The sequence below is a fragment of the Carassius carassius genome, chromosome 36 (genome assembly GCF_963082965.1).
Source record: "Carassius carassius chromosome 36, fCarCar2.1, whole genome shotgun sequence".
Classification (NCBI taxonomy): Eukaryota; Metazoa; Chordata; class Actinopteri; order Cypriniformes; family Cyprinidae; genus Carassius; species Carassius carassius.
In genome coordinates this window covers 7963654-7991471 of record NC_081790.1, presented here as the reverse complement: position 1 = coordinate 7991471, position 27818 = coordinate 7963654, and the positions used below count along the sequence as shown (strand labels likewise).

At 36.2% G+C, this 27818-nt stretch overlaps 1 protein-coding gene across 1 annotated transcript; it reads left to right on the top strand.

The window, feature by feature from the left end:
* Nucleotides 1-1085: 1085 nt before the first annotated feature.
* Nucleotides 1086-27670, top strand: niban2a (niban apoptosis regulator 2a). The gene is made up of 14 exons (XM_059526094.1): nt 1086-1329; nt 5763-5893; nt 7374-7502; nt 7729-7834; nt 7996-8163; nt 16511-16626; nt 20358-20462; nt 22501-22663; nt 23630-23817; nt 23895-24050; nt 24600-24713; nt 24827-24934; nt 25869-25980; nt 26091-27670. Exons 1-14 carry the CDS (start codon nt 1275-1277, stop codon nt 27002-27004), a joined length of 2565 nt encoding a protein of 854 aa, XP_059382077.1. The 5' UTR covers nt 1086-1274; the 3' UTR covers nt 27005-27670.
* The last annotated feature ends 148 nt before the right edge of the window (nt 27671-27818 follow it).

Genomic DNA, 27818 nt, shown 5'->3' with positions numbered 1-27818 from the left:
ATAAACGTCTAATTAAAGTTAAACCCTTTATCTTTTTTTTTTCTTCAGTAATATAAAATTACAGTGGCTTTTTTAAAATCTTTTGTATTTTTATAACATTTATGAGTATTTTAGCATTTATGTATGGAAGCCCGTTTCCGTTACTAAATAAAAAATAAAACAAGGTCATTTGTTTTAAAAAAAAATTCTTGGATTTTGAGATCTTTTTTATTTAGTGGCGAAAATGGGTTTCCATAATTATGAGCATTTTATGTTCAGAATAATTATAAATGAATATTTAAACAGTCCTCTTAATTTTACCATGCTAATAATATTACAATTTAATTGTTTAATTTATCATTTGCATTATTTCATCCAGCTTGTGTTTTTATAAAATATAATTGTATTTTAAAACTTTGTTTTAATAAAATCATATTACAAATAAAGGCTTTTATTGTCAAAATATTAGTATAATTGATTCATATTAAAATAATATTTTAGGAAAGTAGTTTTATTATAATATTTTAAACGTTTTTAGGAATGTTATTTTATCTATCTGCCATGCCAAACTATAAAATAATATTATATATCAATACATATCATATCATACATATCAATATTATTCAATCAAAATGTTTTTGTTATTTTTAAATAAAAGTGTTTTTTAGTAGAAAAGCAGGCTAAAAATAAACTTAAAAATAAAAGTAAAGCAGGCTTTAAAGGCTTCAGATTCCTAAAAAGCAGTTTGCATTTCCTGGAGAAAACATCAGCTTTAACTGTAATTCAGTTTTAAAGATATTTGTGGTACGGAATATGCAAACTCTATAATTCTTGTAAAGACCGAAAAATATTAATATCTTTATTACTTCAAGAAAATAATAATTACTTCATTAAATGTTTTGAAACCAAAACGTGTTCATTTTCTATATAATAAATAAATACATCAACTTAAGCCCATCATATAACAAGAGCAAGTCCTTGATCATATCAAACTCTCTAAAATCAGCTGTGATTAAAGAACAGAAGGTTTGTTGTGAAGTTGGGTGTGTCAGGCGGGTGTAAACCACACCCTCTGAATGACACTCATTTGACTCGAGTTTAAATGAGTCTTGTTTCTCTCACAGAGGGCGTCTGAGTCAGTGAACTCACGTCAATGTGAAATGAACACAACGCTCTGAAGTAACCAGGGATGCTTTATTTGGAAGACTCAAAAGACACATTTCTGTAGTGTTCCCTACGTTTCAGATCCAGAGGAACTTTCTTCAATATCTGTGACTGTCATTTAAATCGTCACCATGGGTGATGTGATTTCTAGCAACCTGGACGAAGGCAAACGGGAGATGATTACAGGTAAAACGCGTTTGTGTTACTTTTAAAAAGGGAAAAAGTCATTATAGGCCGCTCTGTACAATAGACCTAGCGTAGTTTAAAAGAGGACTGTTTAAAGCAAAAAGAGATGGGATTAGTTAGTTAGTTAGCGTGGATAAACCATCCACATATCTTTAAGAGATTTATCAGACGCGTGTGAGTTACACCGAAGAAACTTTGACGCGTTCGCGCTTAAAAAAACAAAACAAAAGCGGTATGAGACGGAACGCTGGAGTCGAGATGCGTTTTTCACTTTAAAAAAAATTAATAATAAATCCAAATGTCACAATTCAACGTTACCCAGACTGTCATTTCGTAATATTCTTCCTAACTGCTATTTATGTTCCACGGAAATATTAAAGTCAAACAGGTTTATGCAAGTTCATGACTTTGGGTAAGTCACAACATATTTATTCTTTATTATTATTGGCGTTCTCATACGTGTTCAATAACTCAGACTGAATATAAGAACGCGTCGCGTTTATACGCTCCCTAATGCCTCAAACATGCAGGTTTAAGACTGGTTACATTTGTATGCGTTAAAAACATTTTTGATATTCTACTGCTAATCATGTTTTTCCACTGTATAAACGTTTTAGGCATTTAACTTTTTGGCCCAAAACAGTTTTGCCAATGGTATGTTTAATAGTAGGCATACTTTTGTGTCCACAAATTATATTTTCTGCTATAACTCTAATAATAAGATGGTCAAATGGAAAAATGTTCTTTCAATTGTGTGCCCATGAAGCTTCTAAGTATTTTTGCTGCAATATGCTTCCTTTAGTCTAGTTGGTTTGGAGAACTGGTTATATCCTCTGCCTGTAAAGAAACCCTTCATAACTAAATATTAGTTCATCTCCAAAACATGATGGGATATGATCCCATTCCTTTAAAGAAATATGCTTTTGCAATTAAAGAGCTTTAAGGTTTGGAATACCGCAATTATGTTTACAACATCCGCTTTTGAGTTTTCCTAGAAACTAACAGAAACGTTTCATAGCTATCCAGTGTGCCCTATCTGACACGCTGGAAATGAAATGTTACCAGCCAATAATTTGTGACATCTGTAGTGGTTAGTTGCTGTGTTTTGGATCTGCTTCTCATCTTTTCCCATCATGTCAATCGTAGAAAGTATCTCTGGATGAAAACCGACTTGATAAATATAGCCTAAGTGTTCATTTGGAACAATCAGTTGTGGAAAACTGTTGAAAAACCAGTTTGAGTGGAACCAGCATAGTGTGAGATAATTTCCTAACGTTTTTATAGCTATACAAAAGCTCTTTTGGCTGTGACTGGAAATTTCGGATCAACACAACCTTGTATGTACACACACATACTCCAAGAACAAGTCAGGAATGGTTATGAAGTATAAGTTTCATTGTGTGTGTTGAAGTACCAGTCCAGATCTTTCACTGATGATAGGCTTGAGTCACTTGGTGAGCTGGCACTTGATGAACTGTTCGTCTTGTTCGGCGTTCATTACAGAGAAATATTTAATTTCTGTTAGATGAATTCATGCAGGCGTGTATGCTGATGTCATAAAATGCTGAGTGTATCTGCTGAGTCAGCCCTTTTGAAATTCCACCACTGTTTATTAATGAACTGTGGGAAGATGTTTGGTCTTCACAAGAGAAGGCCGCCCTCATAGACTCTCCCTTTATGAAGCCTTAAGCAGTTATGAAGATGTTTGTGGTAGATGGACTGAGGTCAGGAGGTTGAAGGGAGGTTTAAACACAGAACATTCCTCTAGGGATCTCTAGACCTCCCGTGTGAACTATTTGACTAATAGGGCTGGATGTTTTCTTAGAGCAAGTATGAACATGTCTTGGAGTAATGGGGAGGATCTTCTCAAGGTGTCATCATGCTCTCAAACTTTTGTTTTGTCTGTCTCCCCCATATCTTTCCCTCCCTTCCGATAGCGAAGGGTTCATCTGCTGACCATGCATGTGGGAAGGGATGTTTGTCAGCTTTTGTACTTTTACAGTTTCTATGGTCAGTGAATGGATCGCTTTGACTTGTAGAATTCAACTTTTTAAACTTGTCTCTTAGGTAAAATAATCTAACTGGCAGTTAAAAGTTAGTTGAAATTTCAAGAATGTCTTTGGGAAGCGTTTGTATCAGTAAATGTCTTATGATATTGTTTTTTATTAAGTGTCTGAAGTATGATAATGGCTTTCTTGGTGTCTTATCTAAAAATAGTTATTTACACATTATTGCAAATGTTCTTTGTAAAAGAAAAGTAAACCTTGGATGGAAAAAAAGCAGACAATACGAATGAAAATATATAAATAAAAATATATGTAAAAAAACTAATTGTTTAAATTTTAAAGATTATATTATTTAAAGTCTAAATACATTTACATCCTAATATTAACAGTTTCAAAAGACAGCTATTTTTTATATGTATATAGACACAATTTATACTATAACATGAATAATTTGAAAGTGTAAATATTATTTGAAAAATACTTAGTTTCTATTATGTTACTTTTTTTCTACTTGTAGCACTGTGCTGTTAGGGTTAGGTACTGATTTATTATATTTAATGTGTTATATATATATATATATATATATATAAGTTATTTTAATCAATTTTGAATCAACTTTTAGCTTATTTTTTTTCTATATACAATATTTTTTCTCACTTTTTTCCATGGACCTCTTAGGATTCACAGCCATTTGGGGGTCCAATATTGCAAACCCCAGCTCTAATGTGTTTTGAGTGAAAAACCCATTTTAAGATGCATAACATTTCAAGGTTTATGTTGATGAGAAGTTTTTTAGCGAATCATCTCCAGCACCTGTTCCACCTGTGCCAACTGAGCGTCTAGAAACACTCTCTGCAAATATATATGTTAATGAATACAGTGACATATTCCACACTGAGCCAAAGCAAACTGAGTCTACAAGTTCTTCTAGTTTAATACAGTAGTGGGTCTGCTAAAGAATGGTCTGTCCTCACAGACACACTGGTTGTTGCATTCAAGCAACACATGTCCTGTAACAAAGCTTCTAATCTGATGGAGTTCTTGAGAAATTAGTTGTAAGTGAAGAGATTCCTTCCTGTGGAGACCTACTGTAGGCCATGGTACAGTAAACCTGAATACCCAGAAGGCCATGTGTATTTAGAGTGCTGTAATGTAACTTGAGTTGACATCAGATGTGGCCCTTCTTTCTTTTCCATTCCTGTCAGGTTGTTCCTTCTTGTTTCTCATGGACGTCTGTCCATTCACATACATTCAAACACATGCTGACTTCCATCAGCATCCAAATGCTAAGCCTCTCGTCATGTAAATAAGAAATCCCAAGGATATTGTTTCCTCTAAAACTAGACCACTATGCTTTGAATACGGCATTCAAATGTGATCGCCTCTGATCGTGCATCACTTTTTCCATTTGTTGGCCTCTTTATATAAGCAAATTCATCTTTATAGCGCCATCTTCTTTTCATAAAGCTTTTCGATAAGCCTGCAGGCTCGGGTCTTTTCATTTTCAATGTTTATTTTCATACTGTGTCCATGTGTTTCCACACTTGAATGTTTTTGCAACTGTTTCTCTATTTATCAGGAATTCACATTTATTGTTGATCACCTTTTGTTTTGTAACCCTATTGAATTTTAGGATCAGCATTTTCACAGATAAGATATATTTCAATATAAGTGTTATGATATTGTAATAGAATACACCGTTACAGGGTTTAATACACAGGGTTGCACAAAATGGCCCCAAAATCATAATCTTATTTTTTGGACAATGTTATTTTCCCCCCTTACATCTAATATGGTAATGTATTTAATAAAGTATTGTTTTATATTTCTAAAATTATTGTAACAATTATTTAAATTATTAAATAACTATTTTATAAAAATAGTTAATGTGCATATAAAATTAATATTAATAATAAAAAAATACAATAACATTTTATTAGCAGTACTACATTTTAAAGCATGCAGACTTTATATTTACTTTTGCGGTTTAATAATCGCACATGGCAATATCATGTTTTCCGTTAACTCTTTCAAACCCACACACGCAGACATGGGCTAATGACGTCGACAGTGGATTGTCACTTGTTGTGTTTCACACTGTAGTTCTAGTCAACTTAAATTCTTGGATCAAGTTACAGCTGTTTTGTTTGCTTTAAGAGGCTGGGTTTTTCTCTGTGTTTGCTTCTCTGTTGTAATCTTGCCTAATTGCATTTGGGAACAATTCTCAACTAAAAGACTAAAACCAACTAAACAGGTTTATAATGTTTTGTGATAGTGATTAAATGTTTATAATGCCATTTGACCTAAAGTAACCTCTAGCAAATGCAACCTGCAATTTGCAGTGCACTCTGCAGCTGTAAAGTAATAATTTATTTATTTTGCTGCGGTCCTTAAATCTAACATTCCTGTGTCTCTGTTCCAACTTAGGCCGCACCAGCGCTGTGATGTCAGAGTTTGGGAGGTTTTACGAGCAGCAGTACGCTGTGGCTTTGTTCAACAGCGTACGCTATGAGCTCGAAGGAGGAGGGAATACCCAGACACAACTGCTGCATAGAAAGGTATATTTCACATCTGCCTGTCCAGTCATGATGATCCCAGAGGGATGGGGAAAGACGGTCAAAGAATGGAAAAATATTGGCAAAGAATATTGCCCAGTCCAGGTTAAAATTAGATCAGAAGTAAGCCTTCCAGTTTCAGTTTTTCCTTTATTTTTTATTTATTTATTTATTTTATTTATTTTTTGCTCTACTGATCTGTTTCCCTCGTGTTGAGGGCTCTCTGTGGTCGTGCTTATCGACATGAAGTCAGTGAAGAGGAAGTGGAGCAGATTTCACATGAGTTAAATAGTTGTAACAAAGGCCTGAATAGCAAATACACACACAAAAGCATATAAAGACTTCAGACGCCATTCCACCGACAGAAGCATCAAAGGATCTTGGGTAGACCTTTCTTTCTAAAGCCATTTTTCACCAAAATTATGCTGGTGCCAGCCCACAAATGAACTTTGGAGCAGTATTGTCTTTGTTTACAAGTATCACTTATGGAATTTGTGTTGATGCAACTGCCAAAAGTTATTACGCATACAATTCATAACAAACAATTCACATAATTATGTTTTAGACAAACGTGAAAAATTGAAGTGGCTTGAGCTGCTGTCCAGTGCATGGGAACTTTGCGTCCATCAACTGAATGAGCATCGCTCCAGTTTAGAAGACTTTGATTATAATGGGAATGATCTACTTGGTTTTGCAAGACTATGTTGTTGTTGTTTTGAAAACTTTCCAGTTTCCACCCCCCTGACCCCTGATATTAATTGTCATGTCAAAGGAGCTGAAACCAGCTTTTCTGCAATGGAAAAAATTTGTCAAACTGTTTAAGATCAGTCAACCAACACATTGTTGGCTGAAATAGTTTGATTGCATTCGCTTTGAGGGATGTTCTCAACAAATGCGCAGAAAGTTTAAAAACTCATCAGCCTTCAATTTTGAACACTCCTCCTTTCTTATTGGTCTCCAAACTCCTGGCCTCCCCAATTATCAATTGTCCATGAAGTCATTTGATCTCTACTCAATACAGAAATCTAGACCATGGCCAAGAAAAACGCTTATGCACTCTCATATTTGAAGTCCCTCAGATGTTCTAAGACAGGACAGCTGGACTTGGAAAATATCTGCCTGCATTTATTTGTATTTCTTTTCAAAGATTAACAGATTAAACGTGTTCAAAGGCATGTGCACTCACCAGTGGTAATTTCAGCATCCATTAACAGAAAGCAGTGGTTTTGATTGTAGACATAACACAAGCTTGAATGGCTTTTATGTACCAGTTGCTCCACCCATTTCTTATTTTTGGCTGAATCACTCAGATCTATGTTATATAAACATGTCTCGGGCCAGCCTTTTGTTATTTCAGACTGCTGGGAGTGTTTCACGTTGGTCTTCTAAACACCATTCATTTTTTTTTTTGTTTAGTCATGCTTGCATCTAGTAAAATGATTTTGATTTGCATTTGTTTAAAATGTGTTTGTTCCCACCACAGGACCCTCTGAAGAACAAGTCCATCTTCTCTGGAGGTTTGTTTCAGTATCTGGAAGAGAGCAAGAAATGGAGGAGCCGCTTTTTGTATGTGGGCGACTCCTACAACATCAGCTTGTATGACAGCAAAGCGGTGAGTGTAAACCACTGAGCATGTTGTTGTTTTTTTTGTTTTTTTTTTACTTTCAGCACAAATATGCCCAGCTCAGATAATTAAATGTAAACAAAAGAAAAAATGATCTGAATGTTAATCTTGCATTACTGGAACTAAAGTGAATATAAAGTGTACTGCTGTTAGTGGACATGTTTGTCATTTCCCCAGCTGCAGAGGGATTTTGAGCTATCTGTTTCCTCTACAGACACATGACCGAGGGCTCCACTCCAAAGGGGTCATTAACTGTGCCGGGTACAGAGCCCTGACCTCGATGGAGGAATACCTGGGGCTTCTCAACAATAGCCTAAGTGGTGAGAAATGAATTAATACTATAATATTTAAATAAACCGATAGAAAAGTAGCAGGTCAGAAAATACTATAAGAATTTTAAAAGATCCTAATGGACATGTAGTACAATACTATTTTAAAATCAAAGGATGAACACACTATATTGTGTGATCTGTTGTTTTAGATACAAAGGCCAAAGCAGCCAGTGCCCCATTTCTGAAATGTCCCACACAGTTTCCCCTCATCCTGTGGCATCCATACGCCCGCCATCACTACTTCTGTGTCATGACGGAGAAAGAACAGAAGAAGTGGCACGCCGTCTTCCAGGACTGTGTGAGACACAGCAATAACGGTGAGTCACGGTCACAAACAAAGGCAAAGCAAAGCATTCATTCTGGTTTTAGATTGATGCCATGTGTGCTTCTCTATTAAGTGTATCTGCTTTGCTGAAAAGACCGGTCTTATCTACTTCATCTATATCACAATTACAGGAAACATCACATGTTCATTTCCATTTTTTTATTTGTGTGCACAAAAAAAGCACATTGTCATGAGAAAGTTGTAGTTTGTTGGCATAAAGGTAAAAAAGTAAATGTGAACTGCTATCCAAAATAACCTTAAAATGGATCTCCGTACCAGAGCATTTGCTGCATAATCATTTCTTTCTGACTTGCGTCACAGTGAGAGCTGAATTAGAGAGAGATTTGACCTGCAACATTTATTTTTCCTCCACGTCACTCAAACGTAATTTACATTACATTTCTAGCTAAATATGCTGAGAAATATTATGCATGCCTTTGTAAAAATACTTCATAGTATTACATTACCTGCAGTTCCACCCTCACAAATCACCTGTCTTCTAGCTTATCATCATATTTCAAATCACACAGCAGGGTGTGTGTCTGTGTTTGTGAGGGAAAGAAGTGTTTGTGTCTCAGCTTAAAATGTTGAATGCTTTTGAAATTACTTTAAGGTGTGGAGGATGTCCTTTTGTCATTTTAACTGATGCTAAATATCCCATGCAAGAACAGTGAACTTTTAATGTGCTTTATGACGTGTTTTTTTTTTTTTTTTAATTCTTCATTAAAATGCATTGATATTACAGAGAAATCAAGTAAAATTTAATAGAAGGTGCCATTTTGTTTTACTGTTCAAATTATTATTATTATTTTTTTACAAATTTAAATTTTTTTTAATTTATATATTTGATACATTATTCACAGTAAAGAGATGTGTAATGTTGTTACAAATGAAATCTGTTTCAAATAAATGCTTTTCTTTTAAACACTCTTTACATTAATCCTGAAAAAATGTATCATGGTTTCCACAAAAATATTAACCATTTAAAAAATTGATAATAATAAGAAATGTTTCTTGAACATCAAATATGCATATTAGAATGATTTGTGAAATATCAAGTGATACTGAAGACTAAAGTTATGGATGCTGAAAATTCAGCTGTGGCATCAAAAGAATAAATTGTTTTAAAATATTTTATTACATTACATTTAGGAGTGGGCGATATGACAAATCTTATATCACGATATGAGAAATGTTATATCACGATAACTATTTAGATCTTGATAGTTGTTTTTTCTTTTAATAAGGTTTTTTATGATATTAAGATTTGATACCATAGAATTTCCATAATCCTTGTCACCAATCAATATCAAACTAATACAAGAAAAAAAAAAAAAAACTCCAAGCTCACTGGAGATACATAAACAGTCAGTGATAAAATAAGAACAAGAAACTAATTACAAGCAATAGGACAAAAAAAAAAATCACGGTTCGGTACTTACCTCGGTTTTAAAGTCACGGTTCGATTCATTTTCGGTACAGTAAGGGAAAGAAATGCAAACATTAAACTGCAGGTTGTTTATTACTATAAACTTTTTTTTAACAATTTGTTTACACTTTTTTTAAATAGTTTTTAATAAAATAAATAATAAAATATAATTTATAATAAAATAAAAAAAGAATAAGAAATAAAATACTGCTGCAAAGTTCTCCACTAAATAAAATACTCTGTCTCAAACCAATATCATATAATAAAATATAATGAAAAATATAAATAAATAACTATGATTACAGTGCAGCATTACCAATCCCAGCTTGTAGGCCTGCTCATATTTAAAAAAATATATAACTTTTCCAAAGTGTAAAGTGCAGCATCAACAGTTTCAGTTTTTCAACCTGCTCAGATTTCGTTATTGCGTTGGACCGATCGGAATTAAGAGCAAAGGTCTGTTTAAATGCCGACGGGAGCTGCGTTTAAATTACAATCGGTTTTTTTCCCTATTTGTAGTGATGTTCACACTCGCGTGATGCCTTTTGAAAACCTTAGGCCGGTGACACACTGGCATATTGCACCTGTCAAACATAGTCTATTTTGCCATCAATACTGTTGACGGTGTCCTTTATCAGTAGGCTTTATATTTATGCTCAACATGAAGTATAGATATTGTTTTAGTGAAGACAAGATCCTGGTCTGTCGGCGCCTCAGCGGCCTCCCTCTATGTCACCTACAGCAGCTGCAGCGCACCAGCGCCGCGTCAGGCACGATTCTGGTGTTTAAAGACACAGAAAGGCGAAGCAACTGACACGCAGCAGAAATGCCATGCTCACACCACACAGCCAGTGTGTCACCGGCCTTAGAATCAGCTGCAGGGCGGGATTTGCGCTGAACGCGGAGACTTCCGCCACTTAATGTTCGTTTGGAAACACGAAAATGTACCTATGTTCCGCAAACAAAATATTGCATTCGGTCATTCGGTACACACGTGCAGCGTACCAAAAGCCCTGTACCGAAAGGGTCCGGTACGAATACACGTACCGTTACACCCCTAATAAATATATATATATATATATATATATATATATATATACTGTATATATATATATATATATATATATATATATATATATACTGTATATATGCATAATCATTAGCATTATTTATTTTCTTCTTATTCTAGTTACAAAAGTGATTTAGTCAAGAGCAGTGAGAGATTTTCATGAATGGCAGACAGGACTAATATTGGACAGCTTCCCCTTTAAGGCCGAAGTCCGGATCTAATATACTGTTACATATGTGCTTTCTCTTGCAACTGTTTACATTCATTTAAAACCTAAATGACTATGTTTATGAGGATACTTGCATTTGGATGCATATAACTGTTTATGCAATCGTTCATAGCCAATAAAGCGGCAAAAATGCATTAGCAGCTGATGCACGGCTTACGCACTCCTCTCACCCAGAAACCCAGACAGCGCATGCATATACAGCAGCTCTGTTGTTTGTTTCAACGGCCTAAAACCAGTTGTTTTAAACTGCAATGCTTAAAAACCCATGCAAACCTTAAGTTTTAGTGACTAAACGCACAGCAACGTGACGCTGCATGCTGTTATTCACATGTCTGCCTGCAACCCCGTTTAATGCATGTAAGACTGCCGTCATTCAAATGATGAAAACGACATATTGCCGTAAACAATGTATTTTGCGGCACCACAAAATAAACGATAGAGCACAATATGAATCTGATACATATGAATATGATATGAATGATACACTTTTAATTTCGTCCATCCAATTTATATCGTCATATCGCCCAGCCCTATTAAAAACATGTATTTTAAATTTTTATAATTCCACAGTATTAGTTTTTTGTGTGTTTTTGATCAAATAATAGCTGGCTCGCTGAGCATAAGATATATTTATTTGAATGGTGCAAATAAAAACAAATATATGTTTTTTTTTTTAAATAATTACTGCAGTCAGCGCCAATAGCCTAGCGGGCAGTGTGCCGACATGTGAGATGTTGACATGCATCCCGAGTTCAAATCCCGGCTTGATGACCTTTCCTGAAGCCCCAAACCCCCCGCCCCACTCCGTCCTATTGTACTAAATGTGAAAAAAATTTTTTACTGCAGTTGCGTATAAAGTTGAAATAAAAAATGTTAAACAAGAGTGTAGCACTATAGATGTTGACGAACTGATAAAAGTAGGTATTGTATTTATTGGCTGATACAAGAATTGCACAACTTGCAGAGCAGCATAGCTCCAACATGTTGCCAGTCGTTGACTTATAACAGAACATCCTCTGACCACATGTCAACACCTTCCCACATGGCCTTGGGGCACTCTCAGTTAGACTTGCCAGGGCATGACACCAAATTGCTAGTTTTGTGGATCACGAATGATAATGACATAAGACAATTTGCGGAGATATATATATGACCTCAAATTTTTTAGGGGTGTGTGTGATAAACAGTTAAGCTATATTACTCACGGCCTAACATGAAGAGCCCCCCCTTACCTGTTTGTCCACTTTGAGGAAACCCAGACCTCTCTGCACTCTAGAGTCAGATATTGATCTTTTAAAGGTGGGACCTTCAAGTCACTCATTAGCCAGGGGCTGCATGCAGTGACCTTCCTGCTGATTTACCTGCAGAAACTATGCAAACCATCTGACTACCTTATTGTGGCATATTTTTCATTTCTGTGTCAAAATTGGAGAAAATTAGTTTTGGCTGGGTTTGATTTTATTAATTGGGAATTGAAAAGTATGTTTTTGAAGGCTAACGTTTATTGAAACGTCTTGATTTTTTCCAAATTTTTATTCTTCTTTGTTGTTATTTTGATGTCTTTATGATTAATGTGTGCTGTTGGCAAGATTTGAAACGAAAACTGAACTGCGTATAAAAGCATAAATAGCAGTTTCACTGTTCCTTTATATTAACCATTTGTCTTGTGACATCACCAAAAAAATGCACTCAATTCACCTCTGATATTTTGATGAAAGATTAAGCCATTATTATTTTTTAATAACTTGGACTATAACTCATGCAAAATCAGATGAGTAATGTGTTTTAATTAAGGTACATGTTGACTTTCATAAGAAGTAGTATTGTTCCTCAGCCCATTTCGCATATTGATTTAAAATTTACATGTAACAAGGGACAGATCAATATGTACAGTGATATCTCTAGCTTGCCTCCAGGCTTTTTAAGATCCTGAAGGTGAAGTACAGTGCCTCTGGCTTGGTAACAGCCCAAAAAAGTCACAAGAGCTAGAAATTACATAGGTAGGGCCCTATGATTTCCGCGATGCAGAAAATGCGGTTGTAGTGGATTCAATTCAATTCAATAAATAAAATGTTTAATATAAAATAAATGAATTAGAGATTTTGATTATTACAGTTTAATGAAACCATTGAAATTGAATTCATAAAATTAATGGAACATTGAATTTTGTATAAAATAAAGCTTATTTTTGTAATCTTTTTTCCTTAATGTAATTTGTTAAACTTTTAATAAATGCTGTTAAATAAATTTTGTGATTTTCAAATAATTTGACATGCTTTTTGTTTAATAACATTTCATTTAACCATTAAAACGGAGTCAAAAAATATGAAAATGGTTAACAAAAATGAAATCCAGAAAAATTTAAATAAAAAAAAATCAATTTTGAAAAAAAATTAAATGGAATTTGGGGAAAAATAGCATGCATTTCATAGGCCCTACATTGGGAATATCATTTGCCTTTGAGGCATCAGGGAAGGGCTCTGCAAAATCCCTGAGACCTGCCTGAAGCTGAGGGCTGAATGACTTCAGGTAGTTGCTTCACATACGTGAGAACACAGCTCTATGTTTTTGCTAGAGGGTTACCAGAGGGCAGAGACGATCAACCACATGCAAAGCTGTGGTATTACAGCAGGTGCTCAAAGCGCTTGGGTTTTATTACAAAATTGAAAAGAAATCAAGATAAATTATAAAAAGCCTTTTAAAGAGCCTAAGATAAAGCAAGCCACTATTTTAAGCTGTTTGAATTTGAACTCGACTGTGTATGAACTCAATGCATGTTTTAATTGATCTGACTAGCCTTCAGGAATGGGACTAAATCAATGTAGAATTTCAAACATTGGGGATTGAATGCAAATGTTGCATTCTGAACATTTTTGTTCATCTAGTAATTGTATTCTAGTCATTGTTCTGTCAGCCTGTGGTGGTGGTTAGTCATTTGTTTTGTTGTAGTCATACCCGTCTCATTGGCAACTGGGACAGTTGGTGATCAATCATATCATCACACCCATAATGACATCATAGTGTAGAGACCAATTGCAGAAGGAAAACAAACAGGTTTTAAAATTAAAGTAGAGGTGAATGTTAGTTTCATATATAGAATCGTAGACACTGTTGACGGTTGCAATACACAATCAAACACAATGCTTTAAATTTAGCTGAAATTTAATAATAGCCTTTTGCACTAAGTAATCTGTGTCAGTATTTGGGTAAAGCCCACATGTAAACCTGAAGAGCAGTCAGTGACTGTTGTTTTTTGTTTTGTTTTTGTTTTTGTGTTTTTTATGTAACTCAGATTTGTCTTTTAAATAGATGATGATTTCTGTTTTTTTTTTTTATCACCACAACCCCACCTTCCCATATTGGCTAATATATTTCTTGGATTCTTTTTTTTTTTTGTAACTGACAAAACATTATTTTAATTGAAAGAAAATGAGTGTACAAATATGAAATTAACTGATTAATTTTGAAATTAAAAAAAGATTAAAGAACTGTTTAAAAAAAGTTATTATTATGTAATTTATTATTATAAGAGTTAAGAACTGAAAAAAAATCTATTTGTTTGCTTATTATTTTATTTTGTTATTTTACAATTTAATTTTTATTCTTTTTTTTTTCAATAATTTATTAGTTTAAATAGCTCTTGGTGAAGAAATATGGGCAGTCATATGTTAATCTGTCACAATGAATTAATTAGTCTCTTTTTCTGCTTTTGTTTTATTAACTTTCTTTTACTGGGGTGGACATTTTACATTCTACAAGTATTATGTTTTCATTGAGCACTGACCTTCACTGAAATTCAAAAGATTTTGAAAATTTGATTTATACATTTTATGGCCCCTTTAAATTAGCAATTTTATTTAAAAAGAAACATTCTATTGTGTGTACAATTACTTGTTTTTGTTTATACTGAAACTAAAAATGTGAATATTGTTAATATAAAAATAATTAGTATATATTTGTAAAAGTCAGTCCATGGTAAGATTTATGTTTGTTTGCTTTAGTCTAGACATAGCTTTCCTCAAGATTTGCAAAGAAATGTAATTTAAAAAGCTGAAATGTTTTCTTTGGTTCTCATTATTGATACAGAGATGAGATATTTTTGTTGAAACTTGTCTAGTTCTTGTGCTTTTAGCCCAAATGGGAAATGCTTCAGTGAACAGAACAGTAATGGTAAGAGTGCACACATGCAGTGGCATAGGAACCCTGGGAACCAGCCATCCCAGGAGTCTCGGCTAACCACCGTGCAGCCCCATGCCAGAGGCGGTCCACGCTAAACTCTACCATATGTACTATTTTTTTGCTGAAGACTCTCGTGTTGAGTTTCTCAGGCCTGCTCACTTGCCAGAGAAAAAGAGTGCAGCTCTTCTTTTTCTTTCTTTTTTTTTTTTCACCTGACACTTCAACACACACAGTGAGCAACATTCAAATGAACTTTGGATGTAAGGTGTCTCTAGTTTGTTAGGACTGCTAGTTGTTTTACCGGTGGACATGTTTGGGGAGGAGTGGGTTCATTTCTGATTTGGGGTTATCGTGTTTTATCGAGCACATAACTCTAGGGACTTTCTCCAAGCAGACTGCTGACAAACGCATCTAGTGTTTTCTCATGGGGCTCATGCCAAGAAAAGCTAGTTATTTTCTACTTTCCTCCATTCTGTGTGTGTGTGTGTCTTTCTCTGTCTCGGCCTGGGTCCTGGAAAATGGACGCTGAGTGGATTTCCTGTTCCTGACAGACTGTTACACACTCCATCCCTCCATCTCTCACTGCTGACTTCCTGTCTTTGTGTCAGCCAATCTGAAACTTACTGCAGCACGCAGATATACATGCTCTAGTCTTATGAGTGTTTGTGCTGCTTGCCATTGCTCATGTCCATCTGTGTTTGTCTTTCCTTGCCCATATGTGTAACTTTATGGATCACACTTACTTCCTGCTGCCAACAGGAAAGCAAGTTTACAAGGTTATCTTTATCCCAAAAGACTCGAATCTCCCCAAATAACAGCTGTTCATATACACTTTCAGTAGTAGCGAGAGCGTGACTGTTTGGTATTGTTTGATCATCATCTACATGGCAAATTGGAAATCTTTCATCAACACTGATGTGCAGCTTTTATGCAAATTACATCTAGCACGTTATCCATCTTCAATACAGTACTGTATAATTATATCGCCATTTAAGTGTTTTTCCAATAAGTCTCGTCACGTTAGGTCTTGTGGATTCTCTGCTTGAATGGTGTTAGCTGTAGTTTCCATCCATAGACTCTAAGTGAAGATGAGGTCTTATTATTAAAATGGTAATCTATTCCTTTTCCTTGCTGGAAAAACCAGGCTGTACCTGCTTAACATAACTTATAGATGGTCCAAGTTAGTCTACCAGCCGTCACCAGTTTGGACAACAAAAAAAATAAAAAGCTGGTTAGGATTGTTCAGATTTTAATTCAAAAACTTTAAGGCCAACCAAACTAAACTGTAAATTAAGGTCTAGAAGGATGCTGACACCCTTGTTGAATATATGTGTATTTGTGCAATATTGCTTTATATCAGCATAGGTGTGATTTGGCCATAGGTAATCATATGACACACTTCTATAACATGTCATGTGTTTTGACCTCTCTAGGATTGTCGGAAGAGTGCAAGGTAGCGACACCAGCATTCACTGATGCCCTGCGGCTCTACAGACAGGCCAAGGGTCACTATGGCACCTGGGACATGATGTGTGGAAACCAAGCACAGGTTGGTGAAGATCATTCATATTCGTTCGGAAAATCTGGCAAATGTCAGAAGTAAATCATCCTTTATTCAAAACAGGATGCTAAGTTGCTCCTGATGCTATCTAATGAGCCTTAGACAATGGGTTGGACTCATGGGAATAAGAATGTAGGTGAAATCAAAGCTTCCCTTAAAAAGAATGAGACTGAGAGGAGGACAGAACGATTCAGACAGCATTTATCCCTGTGTACTTCTGTTTTCCTTGGATAATTTGGGTATTGGGTAGAGTTTCCTCTACATATCCTCAATCCAGGCTTTATCCTCTTTCCCAGACAGGTGGGAGGGCACCCAAACTTTGGCTCAGGTGTGGCTAACACTCTTAAATGAACAATATTAATTTCACTGAGAACTTCAGCAGTGGAGAATTTGAGAGAATCTAGGTTGAAAAAATTAGGTCTACATGTTTAAGGAGGTCTAACAGCCTGACCAAGATGGTTTACAAAGTTAAACTTGACCCACCAGCTTATAATTACCTCTAGAGCAACTAATTACCATAAATGATCATCTTAGACCAGCTTGAAACCATGCCAAACCAACATCCATCAGGTGTTGATTTAAGCTGTTTTTAGAAGGTAAAAAAAGGGGCAAAAGTGTCAGGATTAGCTTCATCACTGACACTCTTAAAGAGACCATATTGTAGCTTTTTTCTCTCTTCTATATAATGTAAGTCATAGTTTTATGCACCAAAAACTGTATTCACTTTTAGATATTTTTTCCATGCTGTAAGACCCTTAGAATCTCCATGACTCTTAAACTCAAACTGTACTGTTCCTTTAAGACTTCTAGAAGTAAATTTACCCATTATCGCTAGCTAACCTCCATGAGTTTCATAAGTGTTTAATGTGGGTGGTCATATCTTAAAGGGGTTATATGATGTAATTTCACATTTTCCTTTCTCTTTGGAGTGGTACAAGCTGTTCGTGCATAGTTAAGATTCCTAAAGTTGCAAAGATTAAAGTCTCAAACCCAAAGAGATATTCTTTATAAAATGGAATGGGAATGTAGCCTACAATATCGTCTACACACAAATGCTGTTTCTATAAAGCGGGGCAGTTCCAACTTCGCAAGGACAGTCTGGCGCTTCTGACTCACAGCCTGTAAGTACGTTTTCATATTAAAAGAATTTGCCACTGATAATTCAAACATGAGTTTTGAGCATTGTAGAGTATTGCTTGTTGTTTGTCATTTCTCCAATCACAAAATGTTTTTATGTTCACGCGCCGCGATATGCAACACAACGCGTAAAAAGACCATTTAAGTCTTTATAATCAGTAATTATGCCCCCACTGGATGCAACAAATGTCATGTTTGTAATGAGTTTTATTGGTTTCGTGTTATCACGCCCGGGCATGACAGTATGGGCGTAGCATTTCCATCACACACTTAAGGCATTTGGCCAATCACAATAGACTGGATAGCTGGCCAATCAGCATACACCTCACTTTTCAGAATGATTAGCTTTGTAAAAATCGGCGTGTTTCAGAAAGGCGGGGCATAGAGGAGAAACAATAATTTACAGTATGCGGAAAATGTGTTTTTTGAACCTTAAACCACATAAACACATTGCAATACACCAAATACACAATATAACGTTATTTTTAGCAAAGTCATATGACCCCTTTAATGTGCTAATATTTGTGAAGTCATAATAATTAATCTTTCTAAATGACCCATTTCTCCCTTCCAAACTCATTTAAACACAAACACAAAATACACAGTTTTCTTTCCATCTGACCTGAAACCCATTTCTAAAAGACTAGCTGTTTTTAAGTTTTATGCTGATAAATCAGACTGATCACTGTGTATTTAAGCTCTCTAATGTTCTGGAGGAGCACAAACCCTCAATAATGTTTAAACCATAGAGCAGAGAGACGTCTGAGAATGTGTCATTAGAGGGGTGAGTTATGGTCAGGTCTCTGGTTTGTACTGCCATCTCATTTTAGTCATAATATGCTAGAAATAACCTTTAGTTTTCTAATAGATTCAGCAATGTCTATCTTGACCTTTTTCTCACGTACACGCACAGATTTGAATAAAATGCAAATAGGCAATCATTAAAATTATTGAGTGCTGGTTATCCTTACACATCACGCAGTCTCACACACACACACACACACACACACACACACACATAACCATGCAGTGCCTTTAAAGGGGACCTATAATGGAAAATGTTTAAAACAACATTTTGTTGTCATACAAATTTACATGCGTTAAATATTCTTAAAATGTAAAGCCTTTTTCCACTGCATGTTTTGTGTCAGTTGATCTGGATTTAAGGTGAGTGCTTTTTTTTTTTTTTGTCATCTCTATGTGATAAAATGTTTAGATTTGCACTAAATCCATTACAGTTTGATAGCTTTCAGTGACAAACTGTCCAGAACTTTAGTGCCATTTAATTTAAATGCAATTGAATATCTTCTCCTCTACTGTAGCTTTAAGTTCCCTTTTATTTTGAGCACATTCAAGTCTTTATGCGTCACTGTTAGCCAAGACATCACTTATTGTGCATTATAGTCAAAGAGATTTTTTGCTTCCTTCCAGGAAATGTTTCTTATGAATGAGCTGTGTGTGTGTGTGTGTGTGTGTGTGTGTGTGTATAAAGCCAATTAATGTCTCTGTTCTTACACTTTAACCAAGTAAAAGTACTACGAGTTGTGAATATAAAGAAGGTATTGACATTGTGCATGTGTGAGAAACATGGTCATTCCTCTTCATCCCACCCTCAGCGGTGTTGCAGGGCGTCACGGTCAGCCTGGATGTGACACCACACTGGAAACGGCTGTGTGGCCTGTTATTACTGCAGGGTGTGGGCCGTCTGTTTTTTGTTTTTCTGTCAGGGGGTCTGCGTGGTGTTACTGCCCACCTGCCACCTGCATTGCTATGAAAACTGGGCGAGGGGAGGGATGAGAGCGATTCTATACTATTTACTGTCGGATGAAATTGTCAGAAGCTCATGGATTTAAAGAGGAACTTGAACTCAAGCCACTCACCCTAATATCTTTACATGAAGATCATTGTGTGGTTACTGATACCGGTTTGTTCAGCCAAGCCTATAGCTGTAATATGAGTTCAATCAGCCATTACTCATTGCTCCATTTTATGTGCATGGTGTGGCCTAATGCCTTACAGGTGACCAGCTAAAACACCTCAAATAAATGTCAGTCAGTCACTGTCAGGTCATAAAAAAGCCCCTTTTGCCGACTTCATTACCCCCCCCCCACCCCCCACTTGCTCTTTCTTCTATAAACAGATTATTTGATATAAGAAAATATTAAAGGGTGAGCTAATCCTAATAGACATGTTTGGTGTGTTATTTATGATAAATCAATTGTCCTATCCCTAAAAACACACATGAAAAGACTTATTCTTGCAGACTTGTTTCTCTGCATCAAAGGTTGTTTCTGTTTTGGCTGTCATTGCATGCAATGCTGTGAGCATGTACAAAGCAGCCATCTGTGATGGGCGTCTAAGTTGTGGATTTGAACGATAAAGCATTGTGTTTTCAAGAATTGCTAGTTTGACATTGTACAGTCTGCAGTCTAGTTATTGAAGATAAGCATGCAAAACCACAGAGTTGTTAGCATGAAGTTAATTAAAACTGTCATGTTCTCAAAACTGTCTTATCAGTTTCTTAAACACTATTTAAATTCTGTCATCATTATTTAAGCACACATCTGTGTTTGTCTTTCTAGATTCTTGCTAACCTGGTAATGGAAACTTTGCACCCTGAACTAAAGAATCTGATCGAGCCTCGGCTGAAAGGAAAACTACAACAGAGACAGAAGGACTGGATGCTGGTTGGTTCTAATATGTAAATTCCGAAGCTGTAATATGTATATACAGTATGTATATATGTATGTATGTACATAAATGAGTATAAATGCGTGAGTGTATATGTTTTTTGTGTTTGTTTTTATATATATATATATATATATATATATATATATATATATATATATATACAGTCATGGCCAAAAGTTTTGAGAATTACATAAATATTGGAAATTGGAAAAGTTGCTGCTTAAGTTTTTATAATAGCAATTTGCATATACTCCAGAATGTTATGAAGAGTGATCAGATGAATTGCATAGTCCTTCTTTGCCATGAAAATTAACTTAATCCCCAAAAAAACTTTCCACTGCATTTCATTGCTGTCATTAAAGGACCTGCTGAGATCATTTCAGTAATCGTCTTGTTAACTCAGGTGAGAATGTTGACGAGCACAAGGCTGGAGATCATTATGTCAGGCTGATTGGGTTAGAATGGCAGACTTGACATGTTAAAAGGAGGGTGATGCTTGAAATCATTGTTCTTCCATTCTTAACCATGGTGACCTGCAAAGAAACGCATGCAGCCATCATTGCGTTGCATAAAAATGGCTTCACAGGCAAGGATATTGTGGCTACTAAGATTGCACCCAAATCAATAATTTATAGGATCATCAAGAACTTCAAGGAAAGAGGTTCAATTCTTGTAAAGAAGGCTTCAGGGCGTCCAAGAAAGTCCAGCAAGCACCAGGATCGTCTCCTAAAGAGGATTCAGCTGCGGGATCGGGGTGCCACAAGTGCAGAGCTTGCTCGGGAATGGCAGCAGGCAGGTGTGAGCACATCTGCACACACAGTGAGGCGAAGACTTCTGGAAGATGGCCTGGTGTCAAGAAGGGCTGCTGAGGACTGGGGCAAAGTCATATTCTGCGATGAAGCCCCTTTCCAATTGTTTGGGGCATCTGGAAAAAGGCTTGTCCGGAGAAGAAAAGGTGAGCGCTACCATCAGTCCTGTGTCATGCCAACAGTAAAGCATCCTGACACCATTCATGTGTGGGGTTGCTTCTCATCCAAGGGAGTGGGCTCACTCACAATTCTGCCCAAAAACACAGCCATGAATAAAGAATGGTACCAAAACACCCTCCAACAGCAACTTCTTTCAACAACAGTTTGGTGAAGAACAATGCATTTTCCAGCACGATGGAACACCGTGCCATAAGGCAAAAGTGATAACTAAGTGGCTCGGGGACCAGAATGTTGAAATTTTGGGTCCATGGCCTGGAAACTCCCCAGATCTTAATCCCATTGAGAACTTGTGGTCAATCCTTAAAAGGCGGGTGGAAAAAAACAAAAACCCACTAATTCTGACAAACTCCAAGAAGTGATTATGAAAGAATGGATTGCTATCAGTCAGGATTTGGCCCAGAAGTTGATTGAGAGCATGCCCAGTCGAATTGCAGAGGTCCTGAAGAAGAAGGGCCAACACTGCAAATACTGACTCTTTGCATAAATGTCATATAATTGTCGATAAAAGCCTTTGAAACGTATGAAGTGCTTGTAATTATATTTCAGTACATCACAGAAACAACTGAAACCAAGATCTAAAAGCAGTTTAGCAGCAAACTTTTTAAAAACTAATATTTATGTAATTCTCAAAACTTTTGGCCACGACTGTATATATATATATATATATATATATATATATATATATATATATATATATTACACTGTGGAACATTCCCAATTGGTATAACACTTTTTGAAGTTTCCATGGCTCACAACTCTCACAATGTCGACAGCCTTAGCTGTGTAAACCAGCTAGATTATTACCTTGGTGACAAGTTTACTATCTTGTAATGTTCAATACATTGCATACGATACAATACAATACATGTACGTGATCCGCAAATGTCCTGAACGTGTGCAGACTTTCCCCACTGACCCACTCTTCTGTTAAGCCCTTATTGAATTTTGTTTGTTACTGGATTAAGGAATCAATTTATACAGGTATGTGTATAATTGCTGCGATTTCTTTGAGGTTTGTTTCTCATCTGTTTGTTTGGGCTGTCAGATCTCAGATGCAGTATACAGACAGGTGCTGTCACAGACAAAAACTCAACACGAAGCTCTGGCTCAAGTATGTGAGGTGGAGCGCCCTCCTCTGGACTCTGCTCTGCGCACAAATATGGATCAGATCATCACGTCCAAAGAGCACGTTTCTGGAAAGATCCGTGGTAAGAGAAAACCAGTCAACCTTCTATGTGGACATTACTAACGTGTCTTACATGGCCACACTCTCAAAAAAGCAAGAGCAAAAACACTGCCTGATTCATGACAATTAAGATCTCTAGATTATATGATTAAGTGTAGTGCTTTATCATCAGTTTTTTTGTTACGTTCTGACGATTCAGTGTTACAGATACTTTTGAATATACAGTACGCTTAATGATTGTGACTTCGTTTAATACACAGACCATGCCACAATTTATTTTAATGGACCCTATTCTTAGCTGCACTATTTCAGTCTCACATTCTTCCACATGATCCTTCTTTCATTGGAATTCAGTCTCAATCAACATAGTTTGGCTTTAACCTAAAAAGCTCTAACTGTCCTCCCATAATGTAGGTCTGGCAAGAGTACTACATTTTTTGTGTGTGTTATTTGTGGTTAGGACTGTGTTCCACCCAAAGTACATTTCAAATAGCACAAGCTAAATAATCTTGATAGCAGGTTTTTGAGTATTTGTACAAATCTCTAAATTGCTTTAGAGTCCATCTGTGTGTTTGTGATGGCTCCTTTATTCTTACGGAATAATATTGGTTGTTTTTGACAACTAGGACAGGTGCTTTCCTATAGTCACTTGTTCACAGATACCAGAGCCCATTATGTGGCCTACAGTCCTTTTGATTAGTCTTAAGCTTTCATAATTGAGTCTCTTCTAAAGTGTTCTTTATGACACCCAATTTGAGGAGTGAGACAACATTTAAACATAAAAAAGTCACTTAAGGTCAGGATGTCTCTCACAACCTGAAAACAAACATGTATGCGCTGAACATTTCACATGAATTTAAAGCTTCAGTTTTGATGCAATCAACTGTAATTTAAACAAAAACACATGTTTAACATTAAATATGAAGGTTTTTTTCCACTATAAGGGGCGTTCTAGTGCACTAATATTTGTCTAATCCTCTTTTTGAAGCGTTTGTGTTGCCCCATGTCGAACAGCTTGTGAGAAGCAAGGTTCAGCCCTACATCCACTCCATCCTGGAGGCCCTCATGGAGCCCACCAGCAGAGGATTCTCTGAAGTGAGGGACATCCTCTTCCGTGAGCTGGTGGAGGTCAGCAAGAACACAATGAACGAAAGCAGCAGTGAGAAAGTGGGAGAGGTGAGGCTGGACTTTGATTAACACTTTAAGCAGAGCCTTTTTAAAGCAATGGCTAACTCCAAATCCTCTCTTCATAGCATATGGAAAAGATTTCCATGTTGGCCTTCCATCCGGTGAAGATGCAGAGCTGTTATGAGAAGATGGAGGCATTGAACCTTGAAGGCCTCCAGCAGAGATGTGACATGTCCAGTCCCTCTGTGTTCATCCAGAGAGCTCAGATCCTCATGAGACAGGTGTCTTTCCTCTTTTGTTAAATATTCCATTTAAATATCTAAAACTTCTTGGTGTTTTGCAGTACTTGGTACTAGCCCTTGAAATAGATTTGATATTAGCCTGCATTCATTTTTCTGGTACCTACCATCAAAATAAAAAAAAACAAGCATCGATTTAGCAGTGAGGCCAAGAGCATGAATCAATGCGGGAAAATGGCTAAAACCTATTAAACAGAAAGCAGTATATTGTTAATGAGCTCCACCTTGAGGTAATACCTCTTATTGCAGGTATGTTGGCTATCGACACTCATACTGAGATTCAAAGTACACACTGTTGTCTGACAGCTAATTAAAAAAACTAAAGAAATCAACAATAGATCACATCTATCTATATGTCTGTTCAATTTTGGTATATAACATCCCATGGTCATTTTAGTATTGCATGCATGCAGAAAGTGTGAATACTGACTTCCAAAATAGCCTTTGTCCTTTAGAATTCTATCATTTTTACAAATTAACCATCAGAGTTGATAATAACACTTCCTAAAATTCCTCCATTTATGTATGTAGCAAATGGACAATGCAGTGCACACATTTGAGCAGCTGGTCCATCAGAGTCTAGACGGCCACAGTGGGGAGGATTTCTGCAAGACCATCCAGCGCTGTCAGGACCGAGTACTCAAAGTGAGGGCTTTAGTTGGGTCTTTACTTTATTTTTGTTACACAGCTCCTGGGTCATTGCTGTATCAGACCACCTTCATTTCTTTATTTTAATTCTGTTTGTTTATTGCCTGCAGAAATATGACTATGACAGCAGCACAGTGAGGAAGAAGTTTTTCAGGGAGGCGTTGCTTCAGATCATCATACCGTACATGCTGAAACAGCTCTCCCCATCCTGTTCACGGGTTAGTTCAAGGAATCAGCCTCTTTCTGTGACATTTAGAAGTGCCAGTGTTTTGTCTTTTTTTTTTTTATGAATTTTATCCCCCTGTAAGAAAAAAAAATGTATTTTTTCCTAATGTGTCGCTCTTAATATTTCTCAGATATTAATGGGGGCTCAGGTCAAAAAATTTTCCAAAAGAAAGAAAATAACCCAGAAATTAAACTGGTGACAAAATATTTATTATTGTTATTATATGTAACTGGGTATTTTATTATTATATTTTTTTACTTGTTGCTAATAATAATATTGATTCTGTTGATGATGGTGGTAGTATTTGTAACCAGATAATATAAAAATATTACTGTTATTGTAGTTTATATTTATTCTTATTATTGTTGTCATTATTATTTGTGATGATCATATAAATACTAAATTATCTGGTAACAAATAGTACTAGTACTACTATTTTATATGTAATTTAATTAATAATAATAATTATTATTATTATTTATTTTTCAAATGTATTAATTTATCTTGTTGCTAATTGTTATGCTAACTATAATCCTGTTGATCATCATGATTATGGTGCCGCTGATGATAATAGTAGTATTTGTAACCAGATAATATAAAAAATATAACAGTTGTTGTAGTTTATTATTATTATTATTATTGTTATTATTAATGATGAGATTATTATATTAAAAATACATTATCTGGTTACAAATACTACTATCACCTTTATAATCATTATAATTAATATTTGTAACCAGATCATTCATTATTATAATTTATACATGTATTATATCATGTTGCTGATAATAATAATTTATTATTATTGTTTGTTGATTATTTTAAATGATAAATGTACATATTTTACACAAAATTAGAAAACATGGTGTTTTGGGGTTATGTGGGGAAAAAAAAAAAAAAAAAAACTTTTTGTCTTTGCCATCTAGGATCTGCCCAAGTTCAGGGAGCTTATCTTTGAGGACTTCTCTAGATTCATCCTAGTAGAGAACATCTTTGAGGAAGTGGTCCTGCAGTCAGTCAGCAAGGACATCATGATGGGTGAGTGTTTGCACTGCAGCCCCTTTAGCACAATATAGCACAGCCCCCATACATTACTGCTTAAACATATTCTTGCAATGTGTTTTCAATCATTCCTTTTCATTCTGCAGCTGTGAAGGAAGCTGCGGTCCAGCGAAGGCACAACCTGTACAGAGACAGCATGGTCCTGACCAACAGCGACCCCAACCTGCACCTGCTGGGAGAGGACACCATCGACTGGGCTAACCAGTTCGGAGGAGTAAAAGGAGAGAGGCAAGGTGGCGAAGCGGCCAACAGGAAACGCAAACAGATCGTCTCCATGATCCAACTGGACGGGATGCCTCTGCTATATGAGTCCTGCCAGGAAGTACCAGGAGTGGAAGGCATCCCAGAGGAGAACGAAGGGCAGACAGAACAAGATCTTGAAACAGAAAAGCCTGTGAACCCAAAACAGCATGTCCCCTTCGAGAAAGAACCAGGTTCTCCTGACAGCATCAATGAGATTCGAGACCTTATAAACCCCGTGCTGGAAGTCGTTGAAAAAGACTCCTCACAGTTGACCAATGGGATGTTGCCTTTGGAAGAAGGCGACGAGGTGAAGCACATCATAATGGTAACAGAGATTGTGCCAAGGGAGGCACCAATAAAGGTTGACGAAGAATTGGATACCGCCCAGATCAAACAGTCTTTAGAAGAGGAGCAGTGTGTATCCGCCATCGAAAGCGCCATTCAACAGATCGAGATCGCCATCCAGGAAGACCCCAGCGAGAACCTAAGCGAAGGCGCCATCGACTCTGATGGGGAATTCGCTCAAACCTCTACCAACTCCAGCCCTCTTCATCACGATGACAGTGGATTTCAGTCTCCAGCCAATGAGAATGTAGAAGAAGTGGAGCCTCAGCCAATCACAGACGAGGTGGTGGACACAGAGCAAGTGATGTTAACTCTGGTGGAGGGAGTGAAGAGTAGCATTGATTTAGACGCCAAAGCTCCTTGTGATGCTTCAGAAAAGAAATCTGAAGAGATCAAACATTTTCTAAACTGAAAGTGTTGGATGACACACTTTTGTTTGCTTTCCATCAGAAACACTTTACAGTTGATATTTTAGCCACTTTGTGGTTAATTTTATTTTATTTTAATTAGTTAAATTTTCTGTTTTTCCAGTTAATTTTGTGGATGTTTATCAAGGAGAACTTTTTATGTATATATAGAGAGAGAGAGAATATCCTCATAGGCTATATACACAATTATATGACCTTCTGTGGCTTTTTTTAATTTTTTATGTAACTCATGACTCCCACACCAATTATAATGTGGCAGAGGTTTCATAAACTAACTGTCGTTATCTGGGACCGTTCCATTTCCTGTTCCTGTGCTCACTTGTTAGACTGTGGTTTGGTTGCGGGTTGCATAAACCAGCATGCTCTAACCTTTTGACATCAGCGAGGAGGTTAGTATTATAACTAATGCAAATATATGGACTTGACCTGAATGTACTTATATGTACAGTGAGGTGGCTTGGCGCATCACAATATATCTCAAAAGTTCAGTGATATTTCATAGGGGCCATCTGAATTTGATTTTATTTTTTTCCTTCCGTTAATTGTTGAATATATTTAAACACTAATTGTACATTTATTAATGCAGAGTAATAAAGCACTTAATAACTGCAAATGCATTCAGATGAATTAAAGCTTGCTTTGTAATGCTGGTAGATTCTCTTTTGTGGTTCTAAAGTGAGCTATTTCCTATAGAAATGCATTAACACTCTGTAATGTGCGTTTAGTGCTCTGACGTGCTCATTCACATCCTCCTTCTGTTTATGTGCTTTAAGTATGATAGAACTCCCATTACCGATT